Source organism: Octopus bimaculoides, chromosome 7, assembly GCF_046866305.1.
Source record: "Octopus bimaculoides isolate indiv1 chromosome 7, ASM4686630v1, whole genome shotgun sequence".
NCBI lineage: Eukaryota > Metazoa > Mollusca > Cephalopoda > Octopoda > Octopodidae > Octopus > Octopus bimaculoides.
Genome location: NC_142934.1, coordinates 13,678,499 through 13,692,737, shown reverse-complemented (window position 1 = coordinate 13,692,737; position 14,239 = coordinate 13,678,499). Strand labels below are relative to the sequence as shown.

General features: G+C 33.3%; 1 protein-coding gene across 26 annotated transcripts in view; it reads left to right on the top strand.

Annotated features, from left to right (window-relative positions):
- The window catches only part of LOC106869751 (liprin-alpha-1), a 323,446-nt gene that overhangs the window by 124,434 nt on the left and 184,773 nt on the right, over positions 1–14,239 (top strand). For all 26 annotated transcript variants that reach the window (XR_016242521.1, XR_016242520.1, XR_016242519.1 and 23 more), the window contains exon 3: positions 5,461–5,625. Coding sequence is in view for 22 of the 26 variants with exons in the window: in XM_089354797.1 (XP_089210923.1) it covers positions 5,461–5,625 (165 nt within the window). In the remaining 4 variants the exon portion in view is untranslated. The remainder of the gene's footprint in view (positions 1–5,460; positions 5,626–14,239) is intronic.

Below are 14,239 nucleotides of genomic sequence, written 5' to 3'. Positions count from 1 at the left end.
ATTCTGACTCTTCTACTATTGGTACCTCCAACTTCTCTATGTAATTAAGTGATTGTGGTCTATTTTACCGACTCTGACTCCAGCTACTCCTTAATCGTTTCCGACTCCACATCCCTGGTAAAAGATATAGGGATGGTCATGGTTGGAACTCTTTTGATTTGAGGACTATTCAATTAGGACTGAATTGGGGGGTTATACAATGAGAAAAAAAAACAAAAAACAAATATAGAGCAATTAATAAGGATGATAATAAAGACATTGATGATGATGACATTAACTTCACCAGAGGTGATGAGGAGAGGCAGAGAGGAGGTGGAAGGGAACAACAGGTTTCAATAGTAAAGATTATATACATTTTCATTTCTGGTGTTTTATTTTGGTATTTTTTTTTTCTTTTGCTGTTTCCCGAATTTAATTCTTATTTTCCATTCACATGATTAACTTGTCCTGTCATGTTTTTGTGGACATCGCCATGGCTTATTTTTCATTATTATTCCTAGATAGGAATTAGCAATTAATGGTTGTTAGTCATGTCATCTTTTAAATGATCAAAATTTCATATGAAAGTCGAACCAATCAAATGTTGACAAATTCCACTGGAAAAGCTTTCAGATTTGTTGCTGTTACTACTTTAGGAGACGTTCACACTTGTCAAACTGCCTATTGTAATTATCTCCTGGTTCCTTTTTTTCAGATAGTTGAAATAATGTTGATTATGTTACACCTAGTTGTTGGGAAGTTTTGTTGTTTGAAGATTTAAAGCCCTTTTGGGGGTTAGAACAATGCTTTTGGTTGAATAAAACATTCTCTTTGATCTGGTACTTTATGAATTACTATTTAGAGAAATATTATTGTGAAGTACATCCGAAAAGTGTGTGTGTGTGTGTGTGTGTGCAGAATACGATAACAAATGCGATGAAAGACATCAGTGGTGCATTGAATTCTTTAAAGATGAAAGCCAGCTAAAATCATTGCAAATCTAACAGCTGGCCTGAAACTGAAGACGACAAGGAAATTTTAGACGCCTCTTTTGCTATGTGAATCCTATCAATATTAACTTGGAACATTTTTATTGAAATTCTGATTTCAACATAATTCTGAGTTCTGGCTATTTTATTTAATTTTTTTATATTTGTTGCTTTCTCTGTAGCATTTAGAACATTGTTTCTTGAAACTAAGTGGGTGTGAATGACCTGTTGAAAGCAGAGGAAGCTCTTGTAAAATTAGTAATGGGCTATTATCAAATCTGGTTAAATAAGTTCTTTTCTGTATTTTTCCATGACTGTTGTTAGTTTTCTGTAATATTCAAAAACAACCATTTGAGTTTTAATAAATTGATTTAAAATAAAATTAATAAACTGATGTTCAACATTAGCAAGCTCTGTTATTTATCAATTGAATTTCTAAGTTACTTCATAACTACTGAGTTATTGATTTTTTTTTTTTTCTTTTTCCATAGGAGACTTTGGATTTATAAAGGGAGGGAGAATGAGACCACGATGTTTATCCTTTCTCGGGGGTGTTAGCAGTGTAATAACTTCACAATATTTTCAATGTTATAATCTCTGGCACTGATCTAAAAGCCATTAACTATCAATAAAGAAATTATCTTCATAAATATCTTTTGTTATCTGAAATGATTAAAATATTAATGAATCATGTAGCCTTGTGAAAGTTTCAATCTTCAACCTGGCTACTTGAATCTGCTAAAGAAACTGTCTAGGTCTCGATCTAGCCTGCTGTGAGTGAGTATAGCTTGGTAGCTTCTGCAATACTCACCCGCTTATATAACTAATTCAATGAGTAGGTGGCTCTGGTCATCAAATAACTGAAACCTCATTGTTTGAAATTCTGACTGAGATCCATTTCATTTTTTGTTTGTGTGTGGGTGGGTGGGTGGGTGGGTGGGTGGGTGGGGGGGATGATAATTCTAGCAAGTCAAATGTCTACATAGAGGCACTCCTGTGGACTTGTAGTAATGTGGTTCTTACACAGGCGTGGACTGTATGAAGTTTAGGTAAATGGAAATGGAAAACTATAACATTCATTCTTTTTATTTTTTTAAAATTTTTATTTCATTGTTATCAAAAGAAATATTAATGTGAATCGATAAAGATTTTAATGAGTTACAAATGAATCTCTGAAAAAGAAAAAAAAGAGTAAATAAACTTATTGTATTCCTACAACTATTTGGTTACATATTTGGAAATCAAATTGTATTGAAGAAAAAGTAGTAGTAGTAGTAGTAGTAGTTGTAGAAATGTTTATGAAAGAATGTTCTTGAGTAATGTAACTTTATATAATGATTGCTTTGCAGCTTACCATCTACAAAGGCTGCTAGATTATCTGTATATATGTATGTACATTATACATTGAGTGAAATTAAAGAGCAAGATCTTGTTTCAGACGTTATCCAGTTTTCTACTTATGCCAACTTATTTTTGCCTTGGCAAGCATTTTCAAGATCTTATTTATATTGCACTGGTTATAATAGACGTATTCAAACTTTTTTTTTTTACTGAAAACAAGGAGTGCCCCTTTAATAGATATACTATTTAAAATACAGTTAACTTACTAGAAGCCAAAGTTCTCTATCCTTAGTAATCAGCCTTTTTGCATGGAGGTGACTCAGCTTAAATTTTCATCTCTCACCAGAGCATCAATATTCTCCATTAAAAAAAAAAAAAAATGTTTCAGTACTTGAATATATGAGAGCCTGAACACACACACACTATTTATATGGGCAAAAGAAAAAGAGTGCTCAGTGGAATTTATTCATTCAAGGAAAATTATTACGTTGTCACCCTTTAGTTTTCTTGTATAGCAAAAACTTTGAGTCATTTGCTTTGTGTAAATGAATGTGTCCACAAATACGCACAAACACATATGTTTATATATGTATACATGTCCCATGTAGCAGGCTTGATAATTGCTGAGATTTCTCTCGGCTTGAAACCAATGGTAGCTTTGTTAAGCCACAAGTAAGGAGTATTTATCCACCAATGCAGTGTTGAGTACCCATTGTCACTGTTTGATATCTGTGTGTGTGTGTGTGTGTGTGTGTGTGTGTGTGTGTGTGTGTGTGTGTGACTTATTTCCCAGCATGGCCTCATTCTAATGATTGAAACAAGTAAAAGATATATGTGTGTGTAATGCTATAAAAATGAGTGTAAATTTTATTCTTTATGGGGAAATGGGATTAATCTGTACGAGCAGATTTAATCTGGCTGGTATGACATATGCCCCATAAACCTTTTATATTAACTTGATTGAAATTGACCCATGTCTAAACAACAGTATGTCAAGTTTGTTTTCTACAACTAAGACTACAGTTGTCTGAGTTTTGACCTTTAGCGAGGAGGCAAAGCACAGCCCATGACCCATTATAGATCTTCAAATCTCATGGGTGTGTGAGGGGGCAGGGCGGGTAAGTTATCCTCAAACCAGAGGCTTGACCTGAATTCTTGTACCCAAGATACACTAACTACCCAAAATACCAAGTGGTGACATTGAATCAGATTATTGATTAAGCCTACTATCCAAATAAGCCATGGTGGGATTTGAACTCAGAATGCAAAGAGCCAGAATAAATATCATAAGCCATTTAGTCTGACTTTCTCATTGTCGTACCAATCCATGGACTAGTACCTCAGGAGGATAAAAAGCAAAGTTGACTGAAGTACCTTAGTGAAGACAGGGTCACTAGATATGATAAATTAGCTACTGCTTCCATTATAGACTTGCATGTTATTCTTTACTCAAATAATGGTAAGAAGCTAGCATTTCCTTATAACAGTCAATTGTTCTAAGTTCTTATAAAACATGTAGCATTTAATTATCTGAACAGCAGTTTATCTGGTAAATAGGTGTGCTCTCAAGTTTTGCTGAGAAAATTTGTCAACAGTAAAGTAATTGCATTAATAATATTTACTTTAGTGGTTATAATTAATGGATTAGATTTGTAATAGAGAAAAACCAATTGTACTTTAATTAACCTTTTTCTCACTATTCTTTTATGTAATTTATTTTTTTGTTATGAGAGCCCTTCATTTTGTTTTATGTGAATTACGACAATAATCCTTTTGTTCAATTAAAAAAGAAAAGTCCGTTTCATAACCCATATTATCAGTTTCTAATATGTTAACTAATTAATGCAGGTTAATTGTAAAGGTGTTTTAGAGAGCAGTATTAATTCAGGTTTTAATGCTTGTGCGTAAGATCAGCTCTCACATTCCTTTCAAGGAATAAAAGATTTAATCTGTCAAAGAGGAAATTACTGATTGATTAGGAATTAATTTACTTTGTGATTAAATTCTAAAATAAGTGATTAAATATTATGTCTATGACTAGATGTTTCAGTGCTTTTGTTGGGAAGAATAGAAAAAAAAAAAAATTGTTGTTGTTGGTAGATAGTCTATATAAGGTATTGGAATATTACTCCGAAAGTCACGGAATGAGATTTGATAGGTTTTGTAGTTATTTTAACTGATTTCATTTGTTTAAAACCAAGTCTCCAAAGAAAAACAATTAGCAATGTAATATAAATGTTTATAACAGTCATAGAAATCTCTTCAGAATTTGCTAAAACTTGGTTGAATCATTGAGTTAATGAACATTGTTCACAAACATGCAACCTATATTTTCATGTGGTGTGATGGAAACAATAGTGAGAGTTGATAACTGAAGAAAGACTGTTTTGGTTCTCCGTAACCATCTTTTACTTTTTATCGTGAACTTGTTTCAGTCATCAAATTGTGGCCATGAAGAGTTTTTAGTCACTAGACGAAGAATTTTTAGTTGAATGCACCCCCCCCCCCCCCCCCCCCCCCCGCACTTCTTATTTAATGTCTGGTGCTCATTTTATTGAACCATTAAGTAACAGGGACATAAACACACCAACACCAATTGTCAGGGGTGGGGGTGAACAAACACAAAGAAACACGTTCATAGTTTGTTTCATTTTCCACTCACAAAGCTTTGGTTGGCCCAAAGCTATGGTGCCATGTAGTGAGACTGAACCCGGAACCATGTGGTTGTGAAGCAAATTTCTTACCACACAACCTTGCTTGCATATATGTGAATATTTGGCAAATTTAGTGTAATTAACCAAGTAGTTGAATGGAAGTGTTTTGAATTTTGAATAACTAAACTGATCATTATATTTTTTAAAACTTTTTTATATATATATATATATATATATATATATATATATATATATTACTTTTTGATGATGTTTTCTTACATTACAAAAAATCCTCGAATTTTTAGGATGTGGAGTTATGTGTTTGGTGTATGTGATGTTTGTGAAATGATTTCAGCTATGAAATGAAGCCTGACCATTGACTCTTTTTATTAATGATTCATTGCAGCTGAATAGTACTTACCTCTAATTCATTTATCAGTAATAATAATAATAATGATAAAAATAATTCTAATATTTATCTTTTTTTTTTTCAATAGTTACTGCTGGAGCACCTGGAGTGCCTTGTTGCTCGACACGAACGTTCACTCAGAATGACGGTTGTGAAACGGCAGGCTTCGTCCCCAGGTGGAGTTTCTAGTGAGGTGGAAGTTCTTAAGGCACTAAAGTCCCTTTTTGAACATCATAAAGCACTTGATGAGAAGGTAAGTTGATTTTATTTAAATTTTAATATTATCTGTGTGTTACTCTGTGACTTTCTTTTCCTGGGTAAAAATCAAAGAAAAGATTGAATGGAATCAATAAAATAGTTTTAAACTTTTCTATTAATATATCAATACATTATATGTGAAATATCAACTTCTGACAACTACTCAGAAGTGTTCAAATAAAGTAAAATGTCTGAATATGTGCAGCTAAAAAAAATTTAATATATTACAAATTTGATAAACATGGATGTCTGATGTCTAGTAGTTACATGCTCAGACTTGTTACCAAGCTTCTCTGTTCTGTATATTACCTTTTAATTTTTAAATCCCATTAGTTTCAAATTCAGTTATAGCAAGACACCTGTTTCTGCCTCTCTGTCTCTTTGTCACCCTCTAACCTGTCATCCTCTGACACAAGTTCCCTTTCTCAAATGCCCCTGCCATTCTCATAATTCCTTGTCTTGCAAGTTACTTGGTAACCCTGCCAGTGCTGGTGCCATATAAAAAGCATCCAGTCCATACTGTAAAGTGGTTGGCATTTCGAAGGTATCCAGCTGTAAAAATCATGTGAAAACTAACCTCACCTGTGCTAGTGCCATGTAAAAATCACAGTCCACTCTGCAGAGTAGTTGGTGTTAGGAATGACATCCAGCCATAAAAACCCTGCCAAAATGGACAATGTAGCATAGGGTAGTTTTCTACCTGGCCAGTTCCTGTGAACTATCTTACGCATGCATGCATGGAGGATGAGTGTTAAATGATGATGGTGATGATGAAAAATAAGTTGGTCGTTTAACCCTTTTGATACCAACCTGCCTGAGAGCCTTTGATTCCAGAATACAAACTTTTGGTTTTAAAGTGATCTAAATTGAAACCTTCCAAGCATCTTGTCAATTTACGTTACAAATACCAGCTTAATTATGACAGTTATTTTATTGAAGTCTTCGTTATGTTCAAAATCAGTTGAAACAAAAGCAGAGTATGTTGATAGCAGTATGGTAACGAAAGTCATCGTTTAACGTCCGCTTCCCATGCTGGCATGGGTTGGACGGTTTGACTGAGGACTAGTGAGCCAGAAGGCTGATGAATCAGAGGACTGTGCCAAGTTCCCACATCTGCTTGGACATGGTTTCTTCTGCTTGACACTCTTTCTAGCACTAACCACTTTACAGAGTGTACTTGGTGCTTTTTTTTTTGTGGTAACAACACTGGTAAAGTTACCATGTACGCATGAAAGTCAGGACCTCAACTCAACTGAGTGGGGTATAGTACTGAAGGATGTCAAAGTATGGTAGAGGGGCTGGATCAGGTGTCTCACTGAAGAGGTGAATACATAATGTCCTCCTTTGGAAAGAGGAGATGAGGGAGAGATAGATGAGGTCAAGGCAGAAAGTGAATATGAGATAGAGAATAGGGAGAGAGGGACAGAAAAGGTGGGTGAGTAGGTAAGTGCACTAGCGTGTGGAAAGTGTGATGAATGATTGGAAATGGAGATTGAGGTGGATGCAGTGAACATCGGTTTGTGGGGAGGGGAAGTGAAGTAAGGAAATAAGAGTGAGTCAGGGAGGAGGGGCAGCCTTAGGAATATAGTACGAAGCATAAATGGGTAAATGGTATCCTTTACAGCACCCTAGTGAGTAGTACCAGAGTTAGAAGATGGTAAAGGAAATTATTGTGATGAGAATGTAGGAATGTTCACAAGAATTCAGTTCTTTGTCGAGGGTGCAATTACTGGGTGCATAAAGAGGTGTAAGGGAACTTTGGAAGACTGACAAAGATTTCAGCTGTGTCATGTTCTCAGACAAGCAGTGAAGCATGACGGATGAAGACTATGTATCGTGTACTGTGAGGGCTTGGTGAAATTAGATAACTTTTCTTATTTATTTGCTTTTGTGTTTGTCGTTACCATTATTACAGCTTCTAGGGGGTACAAAGTGGGTGGAATAAAGTGTAGTGAATTGATATCTGAAAGGATGGGGGAGTGAAATAAGATTCATTGGGTGTTGCAGATATTAGTCATGTGATGAAGTAGTCACCTTTTACATTGGAATATTATACATGGGTGGATTATAACGGAGGTCAAATCTCGGGTCTTAAAGACAATGTGGAAGTAAATTTAATGAGATACAGGCTGTTGTGTAAATTCGTCTTGTGATGCCAGCAGAAAGAAGTGCTTATTAAAATACTGAAGATTAGCATTATTGGCAGTGCTGAGGCTAACATCATCTAAGAGATAGTTTTGGTAATGGATGAAATCTAATTGGATCTGTGTTTTTTGTTTTGTTTGTTTGTTGCATTTGTTGGTCAAAGAGAAATTTATATAAACAACAAAAGTTTGACTAAAAAGTATATAAACTTAGAGTGCATGTATGGCTGTATGGATAAGAAGTTTCCTTTGTAAGTGCATGGCTTTGGGTTCAATCTCACTGTGTGGAACCTTGGGCAAGTGTCTTCTGCTATACCCACAAGCTGATCAATGGCTTGTGAATGAATTTGATAGATAGAAACTGTGTGGAAACCTGTTTTATATATGCTTGTGTGTGTTTATGCCTGTCTCCCATGACCAGTTGACAGTTGGTGTGGGTTTGTTTACATCCCTTCAATTTAGCATTTTGTTTAAAAAAAAGACCAATAGAATAAGTGCTTAATTTAAAATAAGTACCAGCTTTGACTTGTTCAACTAAACTCTTGAAGGTGGTTTGCCAGCATGGCTGCAGTCCAATGATCGAAAGAAGTAAAAGATAGAAATACTGATACAGTTTACATAATAGTGACTTAAGAAATGAAATTTTAGCCCACGCTGAAGATTGATAAATTATTCCTGGGTAAAATTATATGAAGCATAAATGGAAGTGTTTCGTCTCACAAAGCATCTTTTATTAAATGTTCTGAAATTATAATTAAACTATGCCAGTGTATGTTTATATTTTCCTTATCAAATTCAACACCTAACAGATTGTCTTACAATGTAAATGAATCTTTTAATCATGTATATATAAATGTTTTAAAAGTTTAGCTGTCTTTCTTACTGTCAAAACAACCATAACTTGTTGCAGCTGTTGTTACAATGATGTATAATTGCAGAATTTGTGACAGATTGCATTGGAAATTGCTTTCACATTACTACAGCTTGTGAAATAAATTGATATTGCATTAGTTATTTCTTCATGATAACATACCATAAGGTTAGCTTCAATTTTAAACGATATCAACCCAGGAAAAGGGATTTCATAGATTGCTTGCACTATTATTTAGCAGTGCATTATTAAATGCATGTGTGCACAATGTGTAAACATGCATTTTTAAATGTATATGTGCACTGTGCGTACACATGCTCAAACAAATGAAGGTCTTGTGTGAACGCTGCAATGAGTAGTTTTGTTTTAGAATAATTTTGTGTATTGTATTTAGTTGAGTTTCAAAAAGTGTAAAGTACACATTAACTTATTAAACCCTTTGTTCAACATTAGAACCTTTTGGCTGTTGCCTTCTATATTTTAGCTAATCATTTTATTTGTTTCAACATTTATTTTTTAATAAATGACATTATTCGAGCATTTAGATATTTTGAGTTTGAGACAATATATGCTTTTGTTTCTCTTCTTAACTAATTTTGAAATTGTTATTTTTGTAATCTATATTTATTTTCATAAACTTGATGTTTCCTTAGGAAAGCAAAAGAAATTCTGCTTGCGTATTTAAATTACAGAGCTTAATTTATATTCATGCATATATTTTGACAGAAAGTATTTTATGATTGGTTAAGTAAAGCTGGCGGATAAATAAATTAAATGTATAAACAAGTATAATTTCATATTAGATAAGCTTATAAAGACTCATTGTGTAAGATCTGATAGTGGAACTCGTTTCAGTTCTTTCACCGCCTGGTTACATACTTTGGATAAAAAAATTTGTTGCTTGAATTTCTGCCAAGATTAGTCTTTTTACTCATGAATTATTTTTTGCTTATGATGTCATCTACTGTTTTAGTTTATTCTCCGAGATGGACTTGTGCCAGTAAATTTAGCTTGTAGTTTGATATTTGTAATAAAAGTCTCTTACAATCTTATATTATCAGTTCTATATTGACAGCGGCCTTAATGTATCTACTTACGAATTTAAATACTAGAAATACGAGAACTGAAATTGGCAAACATTTCAGACTGAAGGATAATTCTAATTTAAAAAATGCACTAATGTGCATTGAGTGCAGTTTTATGTTTAAATCTTTTGTTTGCAGTTAGTTGTCTGGGAGAAAAGGAAGTGCGATAATACATTTCTGATTTTTATTTATTATTATTATTATTTTTTTTTTTTTTAATTTTTATGCTGTACAATTTTATTCTATCCAGCTTAATGCAGCATCACATTGATAAAATAGAGATTAGTAATAGATTAGATAAGTGCAGTGAGTTGGCAGAATTTCTAGTACATTCAACAAAATGTGGCATTTCTTAGTGGCATTTCTTCTGGCTGTCTACATTCTGGGTTCAGATCCTGCAAGGTCAGCTTTGCTTTTTGTCCCTTTGAGGTTGATAAAAATATAGTACTAGTCAAGTGCTGGAATCAGTTGATATTGGTTTTTTTCTTCTCTCCTAAAAAATTGCTGGCCTTGAAGTTGATCACATTATATGCCATGGAAACCAGGCAACCAGCCTTATGAGTCCTAAGGCTTGAGAAAATAAAAATGATAAAGAAATATGTCTTTTATAATTGTGGAAATTTATCACTAGTCAACATTTAGTTCCAGTCTGTTAGCATAAAAGAGACAAAAGAGAGACCTCCATCACCACCAAATACCTGTCAATCTGTGGCAGTTAATATTTCCACACCTGGTACGCATTTATGCACACAAAAAGATTTAAATCTTTTAAGGTGGTGCCCCAGTATGACTGCAGTCCAATGACTGAAACAAGCGAAAGAGTTTAAGAAGATAAGCCATACAAAGGCAATAATCATAGGTTAATGAGCAAGTCTCCACAGGGTCTCTTGACTTGCTACCATCCTTCTCTCAAATCATAATTTTACCACTTGAAAAGAAAGGACACATTGGATAATGTCTGAGTTATAGTATTCCCTTTATTGTCATCACCATCAGGTCGTGTTTGCTTGAACTTCCATGATCCTGATCCTTCAGTTAATCTTCATCATTCAATGCTTGTAATAGTTCTCATCAGTGACATCCAGTGTGATCCATTGACTGGTTGATGTATACCTTCACAGGAGGTTCATTTGTGGGTGTCCAAAAGAAGATTGGAGATGGCTACAGATGAAAGTCATTTGATCTGTTCTATCATGTCTGATTGGTCAGGAGCAATAATAACTAAATTCTATCTTCATGTCTCTATCTCTTAGTAATAACTGGTATATTACAGAACAATTGGTTATAGCATTGGATGGTCATCACTTGGAACTTTAACTAATTATCCTACACTAAATTTATAATAATATTTGGATGAAATTTCATGAGACTAGTGTGCACATGTTAATTATTCTGTTACTTTCATATCAGTTTGATAATCTAAATGTCCATATATGCATATATTCTGAAAACTAGAATATATCTATACTTTGCAATATAAAGTTCCTTATTTTCCTGTAAGTTTGTTTAATTATCTTATATACTTCTTACACAATGTAGCAATCAATAGATATCAAATGATTGAATATGCCAATTTCTTTATATAAACATTTATATAAAGAATATTTTGTTGAGAATTCATGTTGTAGACAATTCAATCTTTAATTTCTGAATTCTTGTAGGTTTACCCTTTAGTATTAATGCAATAAACTTCAGTATGAATTTCTTGCTTTTATTAAGAGGAAAAATTCTTTTCATAAACAACCATCAGATATAATCTGTTGGTTGCATCCTAGCCTCAAAGAAATAACTTCATTCTATGAGCAAGGAGTTTTATTGGATCTAATTGCTATCAAGATTTTGTTTTTGTCTTTGGTTGTCTACTCTTTTAATCCTTCTATGTACTATATTGGCAGCGTTTAAATATTTGTTAAATGTTTTATATTTAAATAACAATTGTATTCTGGTTCTTAGCCTATCTTAATTTAAGCATTTGATCCAGAGAGGATTATGCAAGCAGCCATTTGTCTGCATATGTTGAATTTGCAAAATATAGTAACAGAAAATTGAAAATGAGTTGTTGTTGGTTGCAGTTGTAGTACAATTTATTCTACCAGTGAACTGAATGCTGTCTCTCTTTCTCTGGCTCTGTTAATTTCAAATTATTCCTTTATAGCAATTATTTGCATATTTCCAAAAAAGTTGTAATAACATTCATAGATTTGTACACACAGAAATATAGATCGTTTTATAAATAAACTTTGTATACCGTATTTTTTGGTGTATAAGCCGTTATTTTTTTTTACCTGGGAAATTAAGTGTGCAGCTTATGGAAAGGTGTACCTAGTTTGTGTATTTTTTATAAGTTTCTGGAGGAAAATAATTTGTGTATGGAGATCGAATGATTCCACTGATATTTTTCAGAGGAAAGGTTGGTCGGTGAACAACGTAAAAGACTACTGCTACAGTACATTGGTGCCCAGAAGAAAACAAAGCATATTTGTTTTGTTTTACCTTCATGTTTTGATAATGTTATTTTTAATCTAATAAAGACTTTGATAGTGATGTATGTGTTTGTTGATTATAGTGAGATAAAATCATAACAATAACAATACCTCTCATAGTTGTAAAATAAGGTATTTTTGAAACTACATACCCATCAACAACAAAAAAGCTAGCTACGGACCTGTAGCGCTTAAAGGTCTTTTAAACACTGGTGCGCTTCATGTGTGGATAAAACCAAAATTTTCCTCCAAATTCAGTCCTGCAGCTTAAATACCAATCTATTTTATAGACCGGAAAATATGGTACTTCTTTCAGTTACATATTTATTACTTGGAATATTCTCTCAATAATTCTCTAAGATTATTATGTATAAACTAAGTGCATAATTTTCACAAAAATCAACTGAAAAATCCCCCACGTCAGAATATCATTTGTTTTGTGTCAATATTGGAATAGTTGCAACTGAGCAGTCTTCTCTTTTTTCTGCTTCTATTCTTCGTCGATATATCTGTCTCCAGAATTCACCAAGCTTAGTTATGTGATATCAACTGGTTTAATATTCTAATTTAACAGCTGTATTAACATTTTCTGTATTCATATCAGACAGTATGATTAACTAATATTTCCACATTAATGGATTATAACTAATGCATTCTTTTTATTATTTTTATCTTTTATATCTGTCTCGATGTGATTGCTCTTGTATAGAAATGAATTTTCTAAAATGTTACTCCAAGAAATAAATCATACACAAAGGTTTATTTTTGAATCTATGAGAGTATCTGATTTTTTTCTTTCTTTTTTCCTTTTCTTTTAATTCATGTTTTTAATGGGAATATAACTTTGATTCTGTGAAACATTTAAATACATTAAACTCATACAATTATGATTTTTCAAAGAGATAATTTCATAGTCATTACTGAAGTTAAAACTCTAGTTATATAAAAATTTGCATTTTTGAGAATAACAAATAATAATCTTCTGCACGTAGATAATCTGGTTAGGTGTAATTGTTATGTGTTGTTAATATAGTTGTTGAGTTAGACTTACCTGTAAGTGTAGGCTTAACTGCGTAGTTAAGAGGGTTGCTTTCAAGCCACATGACTTTGGGTTTCATCCTATTGCATAGCACTTTGGGCAAGTGTCTTGGGTTGATTGATATCACATGTGTGAACTTTAGTTGATGGAAACTCTGCAGCACATTCCGTGCTGGCATGGGTTGGGTACTTTGACAAGATCCAATGAACTCAAAGACTGCATGTGTTCCATTGTCTGCATTGATATGGTTTCTACAGATGGATGCCCTTCCTAATGTCAGCCACTTTACAATGTGCACTGGGTGCTTTTTAGTGCTACCAGCATTAGTGAGGCTGCCAGCAGATCGCAAGACTACTCCCCCCCAAGGTATAAGCCAATGTACTCAGGTGTGTTTTTTTGTATCTGAGCCACTCAACAAACAGAGATTGATAAAATAAGTACTAGACTGAAATAAGTACTGGTTGTTGCTAGGATCAATTAAAAACCTTGAATATCCCAGCATATCCACAGTCCAATGTGTAAAATAGGTAAATGTATAAAATATGTGAATTAAGGGATAACATTTTTTAACATCAATTTTTATAGATTATATTCATGTAATCATTGATTTGATAAATAAAAGATAAAAAATAAACACCTAACCCCTACTGCTACCTAAAGGTATATGGTTCTAGGTTTGTTAGAGGGTCTGCTGGGTTTTTTGTTGTTGTTGCTCTTTTTTGCTTTAATTTAGTGTTTGCATGGGTACAATGTTAAATATCAGTTGCATTAAAAATGAAGGGCACAAGGAAACCTTCAAGAAGCAGGTGCTTAAAACATGGTTCATCTTCAGGTGAGCCAAACTATTAAAAAAATTAAAGGTAGTTTTTTTTTTTTTTATGTTGGGTACGCCATTCAGAAATGGGCTGCAGTTTGTCCATGACTGGTTTATAGTTTACTGAATTTGCATGAATTCATGTTGAAAACGGTTCCAATCAAGATATGCTT